Raw genomic sequence first — 20,921 nt, 5'->3', positions numbered from 1 at the left:
AAAATCATAAATGGGTATGCACCTAATAACAGATCTTCAAGATATATGACAAAAACAGAACTAAAGGGAGAAACTGATAAACCCGCAATTATAGTTGCATATTGTATAATATCCCCCCCCTTAATAAAGGACAGAACAACAAGATAACAGATATTGGTAAGAATATAGAAGATCCAAACAACACTATCAACTACTATGATGTTGGGGCTGTTTACACAAAAACAACTATTTATACCCATATATGCTGTCTCTTCAAATATACTGTAAGAAATCTTATGTTAGGACATAACATAAATGGCAATGAATATCACGATTTAAATCTTACAGAGTGTGTTCTCTGATAAAGAAAATTAGAAATCAAATTATGATATCTAGGAAAGCTCCAAATAACTGGAAATTAAAAATCGACACAATATACTTCTAAATAAGCCACAGGTCAAAGAAGAAATCAAAAGGAAAGAAAATATTTTAAACTACCTGAAAATGAAAATACATCATATCAAATTTGTTAAATGTACTTTATAAGACTGTTCAGAGGGAAATTTATAATTTTAAAAGCCTCTATTAGAAAAGGAAAAAAAGGTTTAATACCAATCATTTTAGTTTTTAACCTTAAGAAGCTATAAGAGGAACAAATTTACTCTATAGGAAGAAGAAAGGAACTAGTAAAAATTAGAAAAGAAACCAATGAAACAGTTGTCAGAATATAAGGTTAATATGGAAAAATCAATTGTATTTCTACATATAAGCAGCAAACAATGGAGAATGTAATTTAAATAAACCCATTTATGATAGCATCACAAAATATGAAATACTTGGGAATCATTTAACAAAAGACATATAGGACCTCTGGGTCAAAAACCAGAAAAAAAAAATGCTTCTGAGAAAGATTAAACAAAACAAAATAAAAAAGGGGGGTGGGAAAGAGAGATATGCTATGTTCACGGATTTCATGTACTGCGACACTCAGTATTAAGATATTCTCTCTAAACGGATCTATTTATCACAATTCTACTCAAAACCAGGAAGGTTTTATCACAATCCTACTCAAAATCAGAAAGGTTTATATGTAGAAAAGCAAATATACCTAGAACAGATAAAACAGTCTTTAATTAAAATCAAATTAGAGAATGTGCTTATGACCTTATTTCACTATAAAATAGTGGATCTCAACTGCGGGGCAATTTGGCCTCAGTAGATCTTTGGCAATGGCTGGAGACATTTTTAATTATCATGACTGGGGTGTGCTACTGGTATCTAGTGGGTAGAGACCAGGGATACTGCTCTACATCCTCAATTCATAGGAAGCTCCTTACAACAAAGAGTAATTTCATCCAAAATGTCCACAGGGCCGCTGTCGAGAATTCCTCCTATAACACTATGATAATCAAGACAATGCACTACTGGTATGGGACATATAGACCAATGGAGCAGAATACGGAACGGAGTAAAACTTCACATATATAGTCCATTGATTTTTGAAAAAGAGGCAAAAGCCACTAAATGGAGAGAGAAATATTTTCTTTTTTCCAAAAAATGGTGCTGGAGCAATTTATGGTAAAAAATGAGCCTCAACTTTTGTATCATACTATACACAAATAATTTGAGATAGATGATAAACCTAAACTGAATACCTAAAGCTATAAAATCTTCTGGAAGAAAACAAGAAAGCTATAATCATAACTTTGGGGTAGACTAATGTTTTAGGACACAAAAAGAACTATCCATAGAACAAAAAAACTGATAAACGTACTTTATAAAAACTTAAACCTCCTTAAAGATTTCACTAGATAATAAAAAGGTGAGCCATAGATTGGAAGAAAATACTTAACAATACATACCTCTGACAAAGAAACTATATCCAGAGTACATTAAAAATCTTACAACAACAATAAGATGACAAAAAAACTCAATTAAAAAATATTAGAACAGAGACTTCACAAAAACCATATGGGAATGTCTACTCAGAGAAGTGTAAAATAAAACAATTTAATATCTATTATATGGCTAAAATTAAAAAGATTGAGTAGAAGGGTATGAAAGCACAGAGGCTCATGTACACTGCTGGTGGGTATGTAAAATCATTAGCCCTTTTGGCTTATATATAGATAAACATGTACCTTAAGACCCAGCAATTCTACTTTTAGGTATTTACTTGAAAGAAATGAAACACATCCACAAAAAATTTCTTACTTATCAATTCTTTCATGTTTTACCATTTCATCTTGAATTATCTTTTGGCCAGTAGCTTTACTAATAGTCCTAAATGAGAACAGCCTAATGTCCATCAATAGGAAAATATATACAAAACTTATGGTATATTCTGACAATGTAATATTACTCAGCAACAAAAAAGAATGAACTACGGATATATGTAATAACATGGATGAATCTCAACATTAAAAGGCAGCAGTCAGAAACAAAAGTGCAAAAACAGGCAAAATAAATTCTGATGATAGAAATCAGAATAGAGGTTGTTATAAGGGTAGAAATTAACTATTAGGGATTTAAAGGTATATGCAAGGGAATGATAATGACAGATTACGGAGTGAGAAGATGTTTGAATAAAAGTGAGGATATGAGGGATGGGATGGACAGAGTAAGGCTGATAAGTGGATTGGGGTGCAGTCTTAAAATTGCTGAATTCAGGGTACTAGGAGGAAGTGACATGGAAAGATAGGTATAGATTGGAGAGTTTATATTTATATTTTGGAGGCGGAGAAATAATTGGTAGTAGCTGAGGTGAGGTGCTGCTGACTAGGTGAAGTTCAAGAAAATAACAGGCCACCAGATTGGATGGATGGTCTAGCAAATACTAAAATTATAAAGAAGAATCACTAGAATAGTGGTAGGGAGACAAAAAGAGCCAGGTGCTAAAACTTTCAAGGGATGACACAAAAAGTAGATCTATAGGTGGCTACAATAAAAGAGGAAGTGGTGAGTAACATAGTTTGATGGTTATGCTTCAAAAAATCTGGGGGATTTTAAAGAAGAGAGAGAGTGCAATAGTTAGAAGTGACAATGAGGAGTAAGAATGATTCCTTATACCTCATTCTTTATACTTATTCAAATTTCTACTAGTTTCTTCATACTCTTTACAATAGTACCTTCTACATCTTCCTCACATACTTTATCATAGAGAAAACTAGAAGCTGCAAGCAGAGAATTTGTTATACACCTAAAAATTTATTCATATCCATATTTACCTAAATTTGAGGTTTTAGGAACAGTCTCTAATACAACCACATCTTCAACTGCTTTAAGTCTAATTTTGTCTTAGAGGGGAAAAACATATTCCATGTTTACTTTATTCTGAAAGGCACTATCCGTGGGTATTTATATAATTGACTTGTATTTTGGACAGGGGATACGATCAGGATTCTAGGGACTGATTTAGAAAGAAAGTCTGGCAGAAGGCTGCTGAGAAAGGAAAGTTTATTACTACATATTAAGGAGATCTGTGAACATGATGTAATAAAAATAATCATTTACTATAAGTGCTATAAGGTTAGAAATTGTATATGACAGGTATTTTATGTGTATTATCTTGTTTTATTTTACAACATTTCTCTGAGTTGAATATTTCACAGATGAAAAAACTGAGTCTTAGAAATACTTTTTTCCAAGGTCACATAATCAGTAAGTGTAAGAACAGAGTCAAAAGTGTGATTTTATCTGTTTTTTAACTATTATACTGTATACTATGTAACAGACTTTTTGTAATTTTTCTTTTTCTCTAAAGCACTTCTATCCCCAACATCCACGCATAACAAAACCGTATCTTCCCAAGGAATCCTCAACTTAATTTTATCATAGTATTTGTTCACTAAACTTTAATTATTTATTTACTTTTCAGTATTGCTTATTAGATTCTAAGTATCACAAGAAGGACACACATAGCATATAGCATAGTGCTTGGAATATTCATTGTCAAATTGAAAGAATTAACTGCATTTAACTGTCAGTATCCTCCATTAGACTCTAAGTTCACTGAGTACAGGGGCTAAAATTTTAATTTTTGGAATTCCTAACTCAAAGACCTGCACCTGGTAGATGTTAAAAACAACTGTTGAATGAATGCTTGACCATATGTTAACTTTAAATAGATCAGAGAACTTTTAAAAGCAGTTATGAAAAGATGTAGTATTTGTGTGTGTGTATATATATATTAGGATATTAGTAAAAATAAATAAAAAGAATAAATAGAATAAAAATAATAAATAATAATATTTATTATTAAATAAATAAATAAATATTAGGACATTACTAAAAATAAAGTAAAAGCATAAATAAAATTAAATAAATAAATAAATAAAATTAAAAAATAAAATTAAAAAATAAAATAAAAAGAATGAATAAATAAAAGAATAAAAATAAATAAAAATAAATAAAAAGATGAATAAAGAACTTTTGTAGCAACATGGATAGATGTACAGATTATAAAACTAAATGAAGTCAGAAGGAGAAAGACAAATACCATATGTTATCACTTATATGAGGGATCTAAAATATGACACAAATGAAACAAGAATCAGAGATACAGAGAATACACTTATGGTTGCCAAGTGGGAGAGGTTTTGTGGGAGGGAAGGATTGGGAGTCTGGGATTAGCAGATGCAAACAATTATAAATAGGATGGATAAATAAGGTCCTACTGCATAGCATAGGGAACTACATTCAACATTCTGCAATAAACCATAATAGAAAAGAATATGAAAAAAAATATACATATGTATAACTGAACCAATTTTCAGTACATCAGAAATTAACATAACATTGTAAATCAACTATATTTCAATAAAATTAAGAAAAATAAAAACTATCTATTATTTTAACTTTATCTGCTTGGGGATATAGTAGTAACTAAAACAGATATGGTCTATGTAGTTATTTATAATCTACTCAGGCAAGCTAACAAAACCAAGTAAACAAAAAGTCCCTAACTGTCATAGGTTCTATAAAGTAAAGAAACTCTGGTCTATGACAGAGAACCAAGGAAACTCACTTTAAATAAAGTAAACAGGGAACATTTCTCTGGAGGCATATTTAAGCTAAAATTTTCAGAATATGGAGGCCAGTCATGAAAAGAATGGTGGGGGGGAATGCTCTAGAAGAAAAAGTATGTACAGTCTTGTGTTGAAAAAAAGAAAAAAAATTAAGATTTTTGGGGGTGGGATCAAGATGGCAGAAGAGTAAGATGTGGTGCTCACATTCACAAATACACCAAAAAAACCATCTACATGTAGAACAATTTGCATAGATATCTACTGAACATTATCAGAAGACTTTAATCCAAAAAGGCAAGACACCCTCCATTTAACTGGGTAGAACAAAAGGAAAAAGAAAGAAAGAAAAAGAAGAGAAAAAAAGGAATCAGGATGGGACCAGCACTCCTGAGAGGAAGCTGTGAAAGAGGAAAGGAATCCACACTCTGGGAGCCCACCTAACTGACAGGGAGATCAGCTGAGAGAAAGAGGGAACCTCAAAACCTCGAAGAAAAGTGTAATAGCTTGACTGAGGAGGACAAAGCAGAGAGAGAGAGCTGTAAAAACCATCAGTACCCCCCACCCCAGGACACAGCCTGAGATGCTTGGGCAGGGCTGAGAGCTGAGACTCAGGTGGATATGAAGGAATTAAGAGCAGATATGAACAGTAATGCAGATTAGTTTAGAAAGGAAATAGAAAATGTGAGGAGCCAAGAGAAATTATAAAATTTGTTTGCAGAAATGCAAGCTGAGTTAAAGGCATTGAAGAGCAGAATGAATAATGGAGAGGAACAAATAAGTGACTTGGAAGACAGAATAATGAAAATCACCCAATCAGGACAGCAAACAGAAAACCAAATGAAAAAAACAGAAAAGCAATATAAGAGATCTATGGGATAATATAAAGCGGGCCAATCTATGCATAATATGGATTCCAGAAGGAGAAGAAAAAGAAAAGGGAATTGAAAATATATTTGAAGAACTTTCAGCTGAAAAGTTTCCAAATCTAAAGGAAACAGATATCAAGATACAGGACGCACAGAGGGCCCCAAACAAGTTGAATGCAAACAAGCCCACACCAACACATATTATAATAAAAATGGCAAAAATTAAAGATGAAGAGAGGATCCTAGAGGCGGCAAGAGAAAAACAAAGACTTAATTATAAGGGAACCTCTATAAGCTCATCAACTGATTTCTCTACAGACACACTACAGGCCAGAAGAGAGTGGCAAGACATATTTCAAGTTCTAAAAGGGAAAATTTTGCAGCCTAGAATACTCTACCCAGCAAGATTATCATTTAAAATAAAAGGAGCAATAAAGAATTTCTCCAACAAAAAAACTAAAAGAATACAGCAATACTAAACCCATTCTGAAAGAAATACTGAAAGGTCTCTTCTAAATAAAAGCAGTAAGAAGATATAGGATAGAGGAAATCACAATTGGAAAGTAATCATTTAAATAAGCCAGTATACAGATCTAAAAGGGAAAAAAAAAAAAAAACCACTTGTAAAAGTTATGATAAACACAAGGAACAGCAAAAGGGATAAACATGAAGATGTAAAAAAAGAATATCAAAATCATAAAATGTGGGGAGGAAAGTAAGAAAATCTAGACTCTAATTTTTTTTAAAATGTGTTTGAGTCTATTTGACTATCAGGCTAAAACAAACAGATATAGGAAAGGGTTTACAAACTTGAAAAACAGAGCAACTACAAATCAAAACCAAATAATACACTCACAAAAACTAAAAAGAAGGGGACAGAAGCATAAAATAAAAGGAAATCATACAACCAAAAAAAGAAAGAAATGAACAAAGGAGAAATGTAGAATCAACTGGAAAACAAAAGTTAAAATGGCAATAAATAGGAGTTCCCGTCGTGGCGCAGTGGTTAATGAATTCGACTAGGAACCATGAGGTTGCGGGTTCGGTCCCTGCCCTTGCTCACTGGGTTAAGGGTCCGGCGTTGCCTTGAGCTGTGGTGTAGGTCTCAGACGCGGCTCGGATCCCTCGTTGCTGTGGGTCTGGTGTAGGCCAGCGGCTGTGGCTCTGATTCGACCCCTAGCCTGGGAACCTCCATATGCTGCGGGAGCGGCCCAAGAAATAGCAAAAAGACAAAAAAAAAAAAAAAGGCAATAAATATATATTTACCAGTAATTACCTTAATTGTCAATAGATTGAATGCTCCAATCAAAAGACATAGAGTGGCAGACCAGATTAAAAAAAAAAAATAAGAGCCTACAATATGCTGCCTACAAGAGGGGCACCTTACAGCAAAGCACACATATAAATTGAAAGTGAGGGGATGTAGAAAGATATTTCATGCTAATGGAAAAGACAGGAAAGCAGGAGTTGCAATACTCATATCAGACAAAATAGACTTTAAAACAAAGGCCATAAAAAAAGATGAAGGACACTTTTTAATGATAAAAGGATCAGTTCAAGAAGAGGATATTGGAGTTTCTGTTGTGGCTCAGTGGTTAATGAATCCGTCCAGGAACCATGAGGTTGCGGGTTCAATCCCTGGACTCACTCAGTGGGTTAAGGAGCTGGAGTTGTCGTGAGCTGTGGTGTAGGTCGCAAACACAGCTTGGATATCACGTTGCTATGGTGTAGGCTGGCGGCTGCAGCTCCAATTGGACCCCTAGCCTGGGAACCTCCATATGCTGTGGGTGGTGGCCCTAGAAAAGACAAAAAGACAAAAAAAAAAAAAAAAAAAAGAAGAAGAGGATGTTATACTCATCAATATATATGCCCCAATATAGGAGTACCCAAATACATAAACAGTGACACAAAATGAGAAACTGATGTAAATATGATAATAGTAGGAGATATTTACACCCCAGTCACATCAATGGACAGATCTTCCAGACAGAAAATAAGGCAACAGATATCCTAAATGACAGAAAATTTAGACTTAATTGACATTTTCAGGACATTATATCCAAAAAAATCACAATGTACATTCTTTTCAAGTGCACATGGAATATTCTCAAGGATTGACCACCTACTGGGGCACAAAACTTAACTTCAACAGATTCAAGAGTATAGAAATTATTTCAACTATCTTCTCTGACCAAAATAGCATGAAATTAGAAATCAACCATAGGAAAAGAAATGAGAAAAAACTGACTATATGGAGACTAATCAACATGCTACTAAAAAACCAATGAGTCTATGAGGAATCAAAATAGAAATTTAGAAATGCCTCAAGACAAATGATAATGAAAGCACAACAATTCAAAATTTATGGGATGCTGCAAAAGCAGTGCTTAGAGGGACATTCATAGTGATACAGGCCTTCCTCAAAACATAAGAAAAATTTCAAATTGACAACTTAACCCACCACCTAAAAGAATCAGAAAAAGAACAAATATTGGAGTTCCCTTTGTGGCTCAGTGGTTAATGAATCTGACTAGAACCACAAGATTGTGGGTTCGATCCCTGGCCTTGCTCAGCGGGTTAAGGATCCAGCATTGCTGTGAGTTGTGGTGTAGACTGTAGACGTGGCTCGGATCTGGTGTTGCTGTGGCTCTGGTGTAGGCCAGCAGCAACAGCTCCAATTAGACCCCTAGTCTGGGAACCTCCATATGCCAGGGGTGCGGCCCTGAAAAAGACAAAAAAAAAAAAAAGAAGAAGAACCAACAAAACCTAAAGTCAACAGAAGGAAGGACATCATAAAGATCAGAGAAGTAATGAATAAAATAGATTTGGTACCATGAATAACGTGCCTTCTGAAGGGTCTATTTAACATGTGCAATTCTGCCTCATCAATGTAGACCACATTGGCTCAAAGTGAGACACCTCATAAAATGATGGCCATATGCCAAATGGTTTGTTCTAGTTTCCTGGGAATCTAAACCTATGGAGTATAATTTTATTCTGTTGGAAATACTCTTAAAAAGGGAACAAATAACCACAATGACAATAACTTTCCTTAACAACAGAACTCTAGTAGTAGTAATTAAGAGTAACTGAGGTCACAAGGAACATGGGCAGACTGGAAAGTTGGACTTTTTTTTCTGTTTGGAACCATAATTCATGTTTATGTAACTACAACTTTCTGGAGACACAATCAAATTTAAGTTTAAAATTCAACTATACTTTGAGATAGATAGAAATTAAAGACAATTAAAATTATGATAAAATAGTACTCTTTTAAAATGCAATTGGAGAAAAACAGTCTTTAGGAATAAAGCATAACATTGTAACAACAAAGTCAACATCCTATAAGAAGTAAAACCAAATCCAGAAATATACTGTCAGTTTTCATTGCTTGGCAAACAAACAAACATATATGTCCCAGAGGGTAATAATCCTGTACTTGCCAAGACTTAAAATTATGAAATCCCAAAAATCTATGTTGAATATCAAATTTCCAACTTAGTCTTTCACTTGACTGGAAATCAAAATGAATGAAAAATCAAAAATGACCCTTAACACACTATTGGAGTGGAAAACACTCAAACAACAAAGCTCTATATTCTGATTTAACACATAGAATTAGTAATGTACATACCACAAAGGGAAAATGTAATAGCATTTCATTTCTCTTAAAGGCTGAGGTATCAGCCAAAATAAACATGTCAATATCGATTAACTAAAAGTCATTAATTTTAATCATAAAAGTCTCTTAGGTCCTTATTCACATGTATTCTTATTAGGTTCAGTTCTAACACAATCCTTTGTTTACTTAGGCAATAATGTATTAAAAATATAAAAGAAGAAAGGCAAGGGAGCTTCTAGAAGGAGAAATCAAAAAGAAATAAATTTTGCTTCTGGAAAGAGGAGGTGAAAAGATTTTTTTGCTATTTATTTCACTAAGTACACATAAAAATCCTAGATAGTATATATTAAAAAAAAAATTGAGATGAGTCTGAAAGTTGGAGAGAAGGAGGCAAACTATCTAGGGACTTCAGGACCCAAGGGACAGACAACATGCTGGTAAGCCTCTTGAGTTTTCTTTTGGTTTCATATATCCCACACTTGGAGCTGGAGAAACAGGCAACCTGGAAATGTCAACAGGCTCAGACAAAAAACATACCTCCCCTCACTTCCACCACCATCACCAAAAAAAAAAAAAAAAAAAAAAAAGAGCCCTGAGAACAAAAAGGCCAATCCAGCAAAACAAAAAGTTTTTAGACAATAATCCTACTACTTCATCCAAACAACACAGAAAAAACTTCGGTCCTGCTCCCATCCAAGCCAAGGCTGAGTGGGGGAGCCTAGATTTCATTTTCCTCCTTGCCAGGTTGTAATCAGACACCCCCAATCCTCCTGCAGAAATGGTGTCAGAGTTCAGTAGAAGGGTAGGCTTTCATCTCTACCTGGTGTACTGGGGCCCTTCCCAACCACAGTATTAGTAATGACTAAATGGAGAGTCTCGATAATCATCTACCTGGCAGTAACGAGGTGCCCCTACCTCTTTCTGATTGGATATTATCTGAGGAGCCCTGTAGGAAGAAGGCAAGACTACCATCCAGCAGTAATGAGGACTCTCACCGTGGTGTCAAGAGAAACCATGTGAGGAGCTGTAACTCCCATTACTGCCCAGCAATAATAAGGAATCTCTTCCCCAAGCTGATGTCAACACAGGTCAGGCGGTAAACCAAGACTTCCACCTCCTTCTGTCAGTAATGAGGCAGTATCTTCTCCCTTCCACTCCCTTCCCCTTCTGGGATAGTGCCAGAGAGAGCCAGCTAAAGCTGAAGGTTTAAATAAGTTCCAAAGTCTCATAACATAATATGACATTGTCTAATTTCCAATAGAAAATTACTTGTCATTCCCAGAACCAGGATGATTTCAAACTGAATGAAAAAGGCCCATTCATAGGCCAATATCTAGATGACAGGATTTACAGTTACCTGGCAAACATTTTAAAGTGACCATGATAAAAATGTTTCAATGAACAATTATGAACATGTTTACAAATGAAAACAGAAAGTCTCAAAAAATAAACAGAAGATAAAAGAAAAAACAAATGGAAAATTTAAAACTGTAAAATACAACTGAAATAAAAAACTCAGTAGATTTATTAGGCAACTCAATACAGAAAAGATGTCAATTCTCCCCATACTGCTTAGACATACAGGTATAATGTAATTCCTATGAAAATTCCAGCACTATTTTTTACATATATAAACTAGATTATTCTAAATTTCATATGTAAAGGCAAAGGAATTAGAACATCTAAAACAATTTTAAAAAAGAAAGTGGGAGGAATAAGTCTATGTAATTCAAAGACTTTTTATACAGTTACAGTAATCAAAATTATGTAATAGCATTGGTGGAGGGATAGACATGTAAATTAATACAGAACCCAGAAATAGTCCCACATAAATATGCATAGCTGATTTTTGACAATGGTGCAAAAAAATTCATAGAGGATAGGTAGTTTTTCTAACAAATGAAGATGGACCAATTGGATATCCACAGGCGAAAAAACAAAAACAAAAACAAAAAACCTAAGTCTAACACATTATACAAATATTAACAAAATGGATTGTGCACCTAACAACTAAACTATAAAATTTTTATGTGGATTTCCACAGCACTGTAGGGTGACAGAAAAAAATAAAATATAATGGAATTGTATTGGAACATGTTCTTTTAGAATTTTAAACCAAAAATTCTCTTCTATATTTTCTACAACAGAAATCTTACAGGTGTTTAATGAGAGAAGGCAGGTAGAAACTTTATGAATCAAATTCTACATAGAGAGCCTGCTATTTCATACAGTAAGACAATAACTAGAAAATATACAGTTGACAAATATTAATTAATCAATATGCTTAGTGAAGAAGCACTATGTGACAGATATTTTGTGCATGTGTTTGCAACTATTCCCCTCTCATATAACCTTTCTGCTCTGCATAACAATCCCTTGAAATAGATAGTATTAATTCCAATCATGAATGAGAAACTAAAGCATAAAGAGATTAAATATCTTGCTCTAACTCATGGAACTTGGATTTAAACCTAGATCTCTGACTCTAAAGCCCATGACCCTTTCAACATACGACTATTCACTTTATTGAATACCAATAAAAATAGAAATACACAAATATAAAATAAAATAAAAAATAAGCATCATTAAAAATTTTCAACTAAACCAGGCAATACAGAGTTAACCTAAAGAGGAATGTAGTGCCAGAAAAAAAATTACAGGTAAACAATTTCATATTCCCCAAATGGGATTTGCAACATATGCCCAATGATGTAGTTAATAAACTCTAGGGATTTTCTGCTATTCATGTATTGTAGAAATATGAATAAAGTAGCAAAAACAATAATAAAAATGGTATAATCACTCTGCCTAAAAAAATTTAACAATTCAAACAAATTTTGAAAAATATTAAGCAGGGATAGGATGGTCTGCATTTTTACTTTAGCTTCCAATTTATACTAGAAAGCTCTTTTTTTAAAAAAATAGCAATCATTTATAAAATCACATTTCTACCATTATTCACATATCCCTCGTTTTTCTTATTGGATAAATAAGCGGTATAGAAAAATTTTATAAATATATTCTATTAGATTATATAAAAATTTTATAAATATAGTCTATTAGAGGTTAAATGCTAATTGGTAATCTTTTATCATACATAAAATGATATAAAAATGAAGAATACATTTTATAGTCATTTTAAAAAGCCAATTTGACATTGTAATAAGAAATTTTATGACAAGAAAAGACTGCTATGGTCATGGTCAGTAAACTAGATGATACATGACTATCACTGTGCTATAGGCAGGAAACAATAAATTTTACAAAGTCATACAAATCTTGATCAGTTTTATAGATAAAGCAGTCATGACTATGTTCATAAAATGGTACAAAGCAGAGAAATGGTTAATTTATAATGGCTTTGAGTTTCCATGTTTCTGAATAAAATACAATTACTTACTTTTTTCTCCGGTTTGACTCCACAAAATATTTACGAGCTCGATTTCGACATATTTTCTGTTGCTGCAGTAATATTTGGCGCTCTTCTTCTAAATTTTTCTCTAAATGGATTTTCATATCTCTAATGATAGCATAAAGTTAAGGAAATGGTTTATGTCTTTAGTTGATGAGTGTCAGGGCTGTCAGATAAATTACATCCTCACTCTAATGATGTAATGGTTTTTTGTGGAAAAATTAGCATGTGTACACATTAGTGTTAGTATATGACCAGCAGGTGTTTTACATTAAAAAAAAAAACAAAACACCTCTGGCCTTGTATTAGAACTGAAGATCTATCTCACTTTCCTTGGGAGAAAAATGAATTACTTTTTAGACACTGATGGGCTTAGATATGGAGACTAAGCATATTTTTTCATTCTTTATATGAATATTTAAATACTTATTAACAAGTTATATCTTAGGCATGTATACAGAAAAATTAAAATTATATTTCACTAACAGAAAGTAAATGAATTAAACTTTTCAGTAGGTTTTGATCCATAGTATAAAAGTCATATTGAAATATTAAAAAATCAAATAGCAATATAATTGGAAAATTTGGGAATATTAGTTTAGTGATTTATTCATAACTTGAAAACCATACATACTAATATATATTCAGAAGTTTGCCAAATAAGGAGTATCTGAGTTTTCCTAATCATCCATTTATTTGTAATTTATTATATAAAATTAAACTTTAAGTTGTATTGATGTGGTTAATTGATGTCCCAGTTTATTTAGTTACATTTCAACTGTCTTTATTGAATGCCTTTATCAAATTTATCACATTATTTTTCTGTTTTTAATGATTTTAAAGTTTTAAAAAGAGATCATTTAATTACCATTTTTCAGTACCCCACCATCAGGAGTACATGCATATGAGATTGTTCTGAAGTTATATATTGCAGGGCATGACTTTTTAGAATAGCGTATTTAAATTTTCCCCACCAAAATAGAGGTTCGAAATTCTCTTTAAGAAATCTACTTAGGAGTTCCCACTGTGGCGCAGGGAAAATGAATTCGACTAGGAACAATGAGGTTGCGGGTTTGATCCCTGGCCTCACTCAGTGGGTTAAGGATCTGGTGTTGCCGTGAGCTGTGGTGTAGGCCAGCAGCAACAACTCCAATTAGACTCATAGCCTGGGAACCTCCATAAGCCATGGGTGAGGCCCTATAAAGACAAAAGACAAAAAAAAAAAAAAAAAAAAAAGTCTATTTAATCAAGATTTTTATGTCATAAACATTAATTGTAAAATAGAAGAATACATTCAATAAAAAATTAGGCTATACATGATTTGTTAATTCAAAATGTTAATTTTAGGATCCTACAGTGCTTCAGCATCAATATAGTAATTGATGGCATTACTATATTAACCATTACCCATATATTTCAAAATGGTTATGTTTGTTTGAAACTTTGGTTTCTGAACCAAAGTCATCTGAAACTTTGCTAATAGGAAGCTTTCAACCATGTTGCTATTTAAGCATTTTTATACCATTGGCCATAATTCATTTAGCTTTGTTTTATTATAAAACTTTGCACCACCTCAACATAAACAAATACCCCACACACTCAAATACATGATATTTCTTACTCAAAGTTTCTTTTGAAGGATTTATAAAAATGAAACAAAAAGGGCAGGAAATCTGGTTCTTCGTTAGCACAGAAAGGGATAAAGATTTAGCTTATTCTTCTCTAATAAGGCACTTTATTTGAAGGAGTCAGACTTCAACAAGATGGCTAACTACTAAATCACAACATGGCAGTGGAAGAAAGTGTAACTTCAATTCAGGATGTACAAGAGCAACAGTGTAGGGGAAGAAGGGGAAGAAGGTGCTTTGGCTGGGGTGAGAAGTATGCAGGACTCTGATGCACATGGAGACAACTCTGTTCTCTGATTAATGTGCTTAAGATAGATCTCACCATAAGAACATAAAGAAAATCACAAATATGTTTGTAATGTTCTGACAACTATATATCGTTAGCTTTAACTAAAACCCCTCTCTGTCTATACATATAATTTTGCCTGCTGAGTTAAAAAAAAAATGCTTCTTGGAGTTCCCGTCGTAGCGCAGTGGTTAACGAATCCGACTAGGAACTATGAGGTTTAGGGTTCGGTCCCTGCCTTTGCTCAGTGGGTTAACGATCCGGCATTGCCCTGAGCTGTGGTGTAGGTCGCAGACGTGGCTCGGATCCCGCGTTGCTGTGGCTCTGGTGTAGGCCGGTGGCTACAGCTCCGATTGGACCCCTAGCCTGGGAACCTCCATATGCCACAGGAGTGGCCAAAGAAATGGCAAAAAGACAAAAAAAAAAAAAAAATGCTTCTGCCTTTGTATCTTTTCAAAGTATGGCATCCAAATTAAAAAAAAAATAGATGGCTGGTTAAATTTTTATTTTTCATACAACCTATTGTAAAGATATTTCCATAAGAATCACTGTTAAATATTTGTTCAAAGGAAGGTAACTTTTATATACTTGACAGTAAAAACCAGCCAACAAACAAAGCCAAGAATACTATGAGTTGAAGGACTGGATAACTAACACATGATTATTATTTAAAAGCATAGCCTACTACCCCACCTCATCCTCATCAATTCCTCTCCCAATTTAGTCTTTTTCTAATTGTAGCTCATTTAGGTTGTTAAGGAAGTTGACTAAAGAAAGAAAAGACTGAAAGGGTGAAAGCTTGAGGAAAGCATAATCAGAGGAGGGATATTTGACCATTAGTTAAGCCTTGTACATATCTTTCTTCAGTAGAGTTGTATCCCAAACACCTAGCCAAAAAGCAGGCACTACATGAAAACTGGTTGTTGACTTGCTTTTACAATTGCAGCATCCCAGAAGTGGAAGACAATAAGGATAAGAAAATGAGGGTTAACTTGGGGGCAAAGACACTGCATTCTTTGACAAGAATGAAGATGATTATACAGCACCATCACTACCAAGTCCTTTGAGAATACAAAGGTTTCACTCTAATTACCACACCATTTTCTGAAGGAATAAACATGGTTTACATATTTTGAAAACAAAACTCTGTCGCTCTGTGCATTTTCTACAATGCAACCAACAGCAATACCAAAGGTGGCCTAGACCAATTCTTAGGGAAAGGTTAGAGATAATCCAGTCTGAAGCCTCCAAGTCCTCTGCTTCTCACTTTCTGTCTGCTGTCTCTCTGACAACAGTCTGGGTAGAGGATGGAAAACAAAACAAATTACCCAACTGCGTTAGGTTTCAGCGGCTCTGGTAAATGAATTAGGGAAGTGTTAAGGTTAGCTGTTAAAACGGACTCTTTCGGGAAAGCAGAACATGCTGCTTATTGGTGAAATTCTTCTCTCCAAGCAGCATCATTAATCAGGAGATGGAGAATATGAAGTAAAAAACATAATGGCATAATTCTAGAAAGCATGAAAATAATCCCAATGGAACACACGGTTGATGTACTCGAAAATTCACACACAAAAAAATGCACACCAAAGTTGCATGGGGCTGAGACAACAAGCAGGCGGGGAAAACGGTCCTAGAATAGGATAAAACGGTATTTTAGGTTGAAGGGGAGCAATCAGTTGCTAAAGCACATATCCGCACTAATATGACTGGCTAGTTTCCATCACCTTGCATCAGTGGTGACGGGCATCTAATAGGAAAAAAGGTGGGCCCCGCTTCCAACACCGCTAACCCTGGCAGCCACGGTTGGAAGGATACAGGTAAGCGTCAGGTCGGCGACGCCCGCCGCTCAACCGAGGACTGAGGGGGGCTCTGACGCGGGTGTCAGAGGATTCAGTGCCCAGTCCCGCGGCAGCGCTGCAGGCTCCCGGCCTCCCGGCCAGCATCTTTCACCTCAGCGACTCCGTCATGGCAGCTCCGGCTTCCTCTTCGGTCCCTCCAAGCCCTCCGTCTCTCGGGCTCCGCCTCACTGGCGCGGGAAGGTTGGCCGTGGCAGCGCTGGTTCTTCCACAGCGGCGCTCGTGGCTGTGGTGGCGAAGGAAACTTCGGCGGCGGCGACCCTGCCTGGCGAAGATAGGAGCAGAGGCAGCGACCCCACCGCCGCCGCCATGTTGACAACCAACCGACGCCGCGTCCTTCGCGACGGAAACCGGGGTGTGGGGGTGGGGCGCCCAAGGCAGCCAATAGGAGGCGCCTGCTGCCCCTGCCTTCTCTGCACTGCTTGCGGGCGATGGGCAGAAACTCTTAGCATCCTCGGGGACCCAAGTCTTCGTGGGAGCGGAGAGCTGAATTGTGCCTCGGAGCCTGACTCAGTTCTTCCTCCCCTTTTATGAGGAAGTTTTCATGGGGGTATGATGAGTGATGAAAAACAGTGAGATGCACAATTCCCAGACACAGGCAAACGCCACCATGGGAATTCTGAAATGATTGCTTTGGGCATAATTCAGGGTAGGATTTGTTGTTTAACTACCGAGTCCTGTTGTGTGGAGTTTTGGGTGGGGTCTTTCTGGGGCATCGCTATCCCACACACCATCTCTTTTTAAAAAGCTTTGTGGAGTGGAAATTTCCTTCTCTGCATTCTCTCACCCACTTCCTGATGCTTCTATTTCGTCTGCAGTCGTCTTCCTTGCCATTTGCATTTCAAAGTCTTAATGGTTCCAGCCTTGCTTCCAGATTCTGGAAATAGACCATCAAAGCATCGGCGACCTGTAAAGAAGTGCAGATTTAATTTAGTAAATCTCCTGGGAAGATATGCCAAAAGAGATCATCATAATTGAAATTGTTTTAGGGGTATGGAAAATTGAAAGGATTTTTCAGTCATCAGTTAAAGGTTTTCCAAGTGAAAATTTGAAAAAGGCTAAAACTTTTTGTTGGAGTTCATTATAAAAGTACATATAAATTCTGACTGTGTTTCAGCCAACCTTTTTTCTTTTTCTATGGGACAAAGAAACAAAAAAAACCAAAAAAAAAAAAAAAAAAACCCAAACACCCTCCCAGATTGGAAGCAGAATGTACAAACCAAATAAAAATCACTCACCCACCATTCAAATGCCTCTGCCTTTGTGAATCAATTTGTTCATTTTTAGAGTTCAGATAATAAACTTTTCCAGTTGAAGCTATCTAAAACAGAGTTTTTGCAAAGTTGGATGCAATGACTCAAACTGGAATGTTTTCTGGTGACTGAGATTTAAAAGTGCCACAGCAAATCCACTTTTGACTTAAAACACAAAACACATAAGCCATTGTTAGAGCCAGGCCAAGAGGATGGATATATAATCTTGGTAAAGAAAGGCTAAATGTGTACACTGGGACAATTAGCTATCTTTGCACATTTTTAACTTGCCTAGCTAGCCACAGGCAGTTACTTTGATTTTATTCCCACTGCTATCATTACAAGTGTGTTTCTTTAGGGCCAATTTGAGAGAGCGAGAAAAAGCAAAGTAGGGGAGTGTAAAGTGCAAATAAAAGTGAGAAGGTTGTGTTTGCTGTTTGGAGGATTTGGACATGGTTACTATTCCTGAAAGTCTAGTTTTTGCTGTATTATTAGTGTGGTATCTCATCATTCGTAGGTACCTTATTGCTTTATATGTAGTTTATTAGTATTTCAAAGCATGTTTCTCAGTTGCCTACAAATGCTTGCTCAAATAACCATTCTTCATTCAAATGTTGCCTTACTATGATAACTAAGAAGAAAAGAAATTTTAAATACAGGTTACCAGTTTTATTTTTAATTACAGAATCTATTTTTTGACTTTTAAACTATTTCTTTTTTCTTCAAAGTGGTAAGCAGATTTTTCACATTTTAAGTGGAATAGCCCTTTATTAAATTGTATAGTTTCTAGAAAAAAGGCCTAAGGATTAGATATTTGGATAACAGAAAGATAACCTGAGGGCTCTATAAACCTTATCTCTTGGCAGGATAGATAGTATGATTCAAGCAATAAAAAAGAACATTATACCCAAATCTCTATATTTTGTTAAAAGAAGTATTAGAATTAAATGCTTACTTCTTTCACCCTTCAAAACCATAAAATAATTCGTTCTTTTATTTAGAAAATAAATATTGAGCACCTACTATGTGCCGAGGACTTTCTATGGGCTGGGATGCAGTAGTGTGCAAAACTTCAAAGTCCCTATGCTCATTAAGCTTGTATTTATTTTTCTTCCCAACTAGAATACATTAGGTACTAAAAAGTGCTGTGAGGAAAGATGGAGTGGTGTAAGGGGATAGAGACTGATGTTAGTTCTATTTTAGAAATGGTACCTGAGGAAGGCCTCCAAGGAAGGGAAATTAGGGCAGAGGTGCAAATGAAGAAAGGACGTTGCCATGCAAACATTTGGATGAAGAATATTATTCAAAACCAGAGGGTACTTCAAGTACAAAAGGCTCTGAAGGCAAAATTGTACTTAATATGTTCAACGAATAGCAAGAAGACTACATCATCTAGAATAAATTTGGTAAAGGAAGTGTGCTAGAGCATGAAGTTGGAGCAGTGCATGTGGGAACTTATGCAGTACACAAAGCGTTAATGTAAAACTTCCAACAGAGGGAAAGCTATTGGAGAATTTTGAGTAGGAGAGTAAGATTTAATTTAACCTTTCAAAAGGATCACTCTAGTGGATATGGGGAAACTGGGCTACAGTTGATAAGAATAGAAACAATGGCACCAGACTGAATGATTTTACTGTAGATTGAATGAGAGTTTATGGAGAACTGGCCTGGGATGGTAGAGGTGGCAAAAAGTTTTCAAGATTTTAACCTTGAGCCAATAAGATGTGTTGATGCATGATTGTGGTAAGTGAGTGGAATTAAAAAAGGAGTCAAATGTGACTCTATTTGGGATGGGAACCAACTGGATAAAGGGTATTGCCATTTACTAAAATGGGGAAGAATAGGCTGAGGATGGGAGAAGGAATAAGATTTAGGTTTCAAATATGTTAAATGTGAGATGCCTATTAGACACCTAACTTCATTAACATGGTTTCGTAAGTTGTCAAATGTTCTATTTACAAAAGAAAATGTAAAAAACACTTTATGGTTACAAAACATATTCTCATAATGTATCTAAATTAAATATTGTTATAATCTTGTGAATTATGTGAGGCAGCGAGTGATGAACAATTTCTTGAGCTTTCACTTTGATGTTGGCTGAAGCTAGTTTTTCTTTTGCTGAAGTATTTTCTTACTGAGGCTATTACTTTTTCTGCTGAAGTATTTTCCTTCTCAAGTAAGAATTTCCTGAATTTGTTTCTGGGCAAGCTGTGAAAGAACAAAGAATTTTAATGTCTGACTGATTTAAAATTGCTAACGTTCTGCCATCTTCTTTCCAATTTTATAAGACTTCAATGAGAAATTTAAGATTAAAGATATACTCGTGTAATCCTAATATAGATTTTAAAAGTTGTCAATATTGTCAGCAATGTTAGAACTCTATTATAGTACAAATAAAATAATAATGATAATAATGACAATAAATAATGATACCACATAATATTCGAGTGCTTGTTGTTGTTTCTCTTGCACTGTGTGAATTTATTACATATATTAAATAATCAAATCCACACAACACTCCCCATTCTACAAAGAAAGTAAGATATAGTGATGTTATGTAACTCTGCCTGAATTTCCGGAACAAGGTTCAAACCCAGGCATTCTGATACCAGAGCCACCACTCCCAACCACCCCACACTGCCTCACTGGAGAAACTGAGACAAAGTTTCCGAATAATAAGAAATAAGAGTGTTTGCATTTAAATAGTGGGTGGCAAGGATGTAAAGTCAGAGAACGGATAATTCGTGTATAATATTATTCCATTAATTAATATTTTAGTGCCCATACCATGCCAGTCAGTATGCTAGTACCATAAAAATTATGATATGGTTCTTGGGCTAGGAAAGGAAATGGAGAAAATAATACCTTGAATAGGAAGCAAGATTCAGGAATGTTTTGCTTTTCCTCTTAACTTTTTGGATGTTTATATAATGAAAGGTAGGAGCCACTATCATAGTGAATTTAAAAATTCATCACGGACATTTTTCTATCA

The 20,921-nt window shown here is 35.0% G+C and overlaps 1 protein-coding gene across 37 annotated transcripts in view; it reads right to left on the bottom strand.

Annotated features, from left to right (window-relative positions):
• Window positions 1-16,997, bottom strand: part of CEP126 (centrosomal protein 126) — a 106,353-nt gene extending 89,356 nt beyond the window's left edge. For 36 of the 37 annotated variants that reach the window (XR_014815113.1, XR_014815125.1, XR_014815108.1 and 33 more), the window contains exons 1-2: window positions 16,636-16,997; window positions 12,895-13,014 (exon numbers count right to left, since the gene is read on the bottom strand). Coding sequence is in view for 14 of the 37 variants with exons in the window: in XM_084975805.1 (XP_084831931.1) it covers window positions 12,895-13,014; window positions 16,636-16,763 (248 nt within the window). In the remaining 23 variants the exon portion in view is untranslated. The remainder of the gene's footprint in view (window positions 1-12,894; window positions 13,015-16,635) is intronic. The other variant, XR_014815127.1, reaches the window with a different exon arrangement.
• Window positions 16,998-20,921: the final 3,924 nt, after the last annotated feature.

The sequence above is a fragment of the Sus scrofa genome, chromosome 9 (genome assembly GCF_054392235.1).
Source record: "Sus scrofa isolate SSC_HxYL_T2T_F1_AM1 chromosome 9, Sscrofa_HxYL_maternal_Yorkshire_Landrace_v2.0, whole genome shotgun sequence".
Taxonomy (NCBI): domain Eukaryota; kingdom Metazoa; phylum Chordata; class Mammalia; order Artiodactyla; family Suidae; genus Sus; species Sus scrofa.
This window is presented reverse-complemented; position numbering and strand designations above follow the sequence as displayed.